The 3,243-nt window shown below is 31.3% G+C and overlaps 1 protein-coding gene across 1 annotated transcript; it reads left to right on the forward strand.

The window, feature by feature from the left end:
- Window positions 1-325: 325 nt before the first annotated feature.
- Window positions 326-3,005, forward strand: LOC136231057 (uncharacterized). Its single transcript, XM_066020302.1, has 3 exons — window positions 326-912; window positions 2,462-2,684; window positions 2,788-3,005. Exons 1-3 carry the CDS (start codon window positions 658-660, stop codon window positions 2,805-2,807), a joined length of 498 nt encoding a protein of 165 aa, XP_065876374.1. The 5' UTR covers window positions 326-657; the 3' UTR covers window positions 2,808-3,005.
- The last annotated feature ends 238 nt before the right edge of the window (window positions 3,006-3,243 follow it).

The following is a 3,243-nucleotide window of genomic DNA, read 5'->3' on the forward strand; positions in this document are numbered from 1 at the left end:
GAATATCATTGACTCTTCGAATTTTTTATTTTGAGGCCGTAAACGGTCGTTTTGAGGTGTTGGATGGTCACAAGTGTTAAAAAGTGTAAAATTTGGTGGTCATACTGTTAAGAATTGAAGTCCAGTAGTCACAATGTTAAAATGGTAAAGTTCAGTGGCCATGGGTGTAATTTACCCTACAAGTGTATGGCAAAGAGAAAAGCCACAACATCCTTGTTCTAAAACTAATGAATTAATTAGTACCAACAACCACATGATAATCCAATCCTCTAGCTATATATCCCCATGTTCATTAAAATGAGAAGCCAACCCTTTTCCCACTTAATGTCTAGTTGTCTTCCCATCTTAATTAGATTCACTCCCTAATTTTTGTTTGTCTTCTTCTCTAATTTTGTCTCTTTTACTAGACAGGAATCTTTCACAATACAGACAGCACAGATAGATCACATTTTGACCATCAAAGACCATATTTCTCTATAACATTGGTCAACTAAATTAAGCTTATAATTCTAGCAGATTTTTCATTGCCATAAAGAGGGGAAATTCCAAGGATAACATTCATAGTAAGATCCTTTTTTTCTTTCTCAATTAGATATCTCGTATTGCTTAATTGGGGATCTATATAAATCGAGTAAAAACATTAGATTGAGTGTGAAAATGAAGAAAGAAGATATTGTTAATATTAACAAGCAGCAGGAAACATCAGGTGCTGCTGCTACTCATGTAGTAGGAAATAAGGTTTTACCCGTAACGGATTCAACAACATTAGCTAGTACTAGTTTTGTGGAGAAGATCGATAAACTTAGAGGGGATCAGAAGATTAAGGCCGTGTCTAGAATGAAAGATTTGTTGAGATGGGCTGCTGCTGCAAAATCTCACAACAAAGCTAAAGCCATGCTTCTAGGAAGAAAGGTACTACTATTATTGTTATAATGTTATAATTTCAAGAGATCAATGTGTAGGCTTATTAGTGCTTTAAATGTTCAATGCGAAGAAATAGAATATTTGAAGCTTTATGCATGAAAACTCGTTTTCTAGGTATATATTATTTTGTTAGAAATAATGTTTTTCAATATCCATTTTTTTTGTTTTCAGTTCCGATTTCCGTTTCCATGCAACATAACATAAAAATAAGGGATAAGTTACTAAAATAGTTTTATAGTTTTTTTTTTTTTGATAAAGTATCAATTTAGGCTCCACCTCCACGTATAAAATAGTGCAAATATAGGTTTAACGTATAAAAAATGGTACCAATTTAAGTTTTGATAACGGAACGTGACAGTCATTTATATTCCATTAAGTTCTATCAATTGTACGTGGAGAAATCAGAACTTAACGGAGTAATATAAATAACGTGTCACGTTTCGTTATTGAAGTCTAAATTACTATATTTTTTAAACGTTAAATCAATATTGATGTTATTTTATATGTAGAGCTTAAATTGATACTTCAAGATGAAAAAATAAAAATAAAAATAAATATATGGATTAATCTTAAATTTCTCTTTTGATGCTTCCAAGGCTAAAACGACGTAGGTTTAACTTGGGTTGAAAAAATAAATAAATTATTGAGTTGTGCATTTTATCTTCTGCTAGGGATAATTTTGTAAAATGGTTTGGGGTCCATTTAGTGTCACAATCTCAATGGTCTAGGACCAGTTAGTCCCCGGACCACTATAAGACTTCTCGAGTTACAGGATACAACTTCGCCTCCAAAATTGTTGTAACCATCTCCGAAAAGGATGGTTTCCTTCCTGCAGCTGTGGAGAGGATAAATGGATAAAACTTAATTAAAAAACACAGTTTTTGGGATTAATAATTCGCGACGAAAACCAGCGTCGCCACGTTCGTCCGCTATGTCAAATTTATCACTAATTATGGAACTCGACATTACCGAAGGAATTTAATTTTAGCGACGAACTTTTATCTGTAAAATGTAATTTTGTTATTTTCCCGGGAGTCGAGGGGTGAGAGCCTCATATAATTGCACCCCGGGCCACTTGCCCCTGCGTACAATGAATGTTATTATCCAAATATTCCATCCATTTCAAGATAATTGTCATATTTGATGAAATTTTCTTATTTCATATTATGTTTAGTTTTGAATGCAAGTTTTTCCTATTTTACTTTTTTTAATACGCTTAATATTTATTGCACTTTTTATTATTTTAAGTTTTTAATATACGAATGACAAAAGAAAATTTATTAATAAAGAGAGATAAATCATATTTTAGTCTATATGTTCCATAAATTTAATGCAAATCAACCATTTCTTCAATATATGTCATTCGGTCAGATGTCACAATTATTTTGAAATTGAGAGAGTACTTGATTTTTGAGTTACAGCGAAATTTATTAATTAATTTTACATTTTTCAAAAAATTCATTATGTTGTAGTCCACTTTTGTTTGTTATTTATTAGATTATTTAAAAATCTAGATTAACCTTATTGTATCGTGCAGGTTATGCAGTTTCGAAATAGAGCAACAATTAAAGCAGTAAAGGAAAATGAAAATGAAGAAGAAAGCAATAGTGAATCACCAAAGATCAGTTTCAGATGGGAGGTTGAAAGCAGCTCTTCTTTCTGTTCATCAATGGCTTCCTCTTCCAACCTTCAAATTCTTTCTTTCAATTCTAGTCCTGTTCGTCGTAGAAAAGGAAATTGGATCACCACCGACTCCGAATGTATGATCATTTAACTTAATTGCATTCAATTAATTGCTTAATTACTGTTTTAGATTATATATTCTCATTTTTATTAATATTGGTAATTGTTTTTGATGGACAGTTGTGGTGCTGGAGCTTTGAAGACAAATCCTGTTGTTGATCAAGTGCTTCAACAACTCTATTTTACTTAATTTTGTGTTTTTCAGATATTAGATGCTTTAATTGTAACCTCGGTCACCTATGATCATAGTACTGTCCTCCTAACTAGAACCAAATATTCGACTATTTGAACTAAGCTCTTATAGTTAATGTCCAATCATAAATTTTATATTAACCTTTAACACATCCCATATTTAAATGCACATTGGACTTGCAGCATAACATGGACTAAGATTTAGTAACATAAATTTTTGGGATTAAGAATCAGCGACAAACTTTGCAGAAGAATCAGCAACAAAGACATTTTCCCAATTCCGTCATTAAAGTCAAATTTTATATAAATTCTAGAAAAAGGAATTTGAGATGGAATTTTTATATTTAGTGATGGATGTTTGGTAAAAATAATTTTTTTTTAAAC

Source organism: Euphorbia lathyris, chromosome 5 (assembly GCF_963576675.1).
Source record: "Euphorbia lathyris chromosome 5, ddEupLath1.1, whole genome shotgun sequence".
NCBI lineage: Eukaryota > Viridiplantae > Streptophyta > Magnoliopsida > Malpighiales > Euphorbiaceae > Euphorbia > Euphorbia lathyris.

Coding starts and splice junctions, on each gene's coding strand:
- LOC136231057 (XM_066020302.1), top strand. CDS start 658: ATGAAGAAAGAAGATATTGTTAATATTAACAAGCAGCAGGAAACATCA. Junction 913..2,461: donor CCATGCTTCTAGGAAGAAAG/GTACTACTATTA, acceptor TGTATCGTGCAG/GTTATGCAGTTTCGAAATAG. Junction 2,685..2,787: donor GATCACCACCGACTCCGAAT/GTATGATCATTT, acceptor TTTGATGGACAG/TTGTGGTGCTGGAGCTTTGA.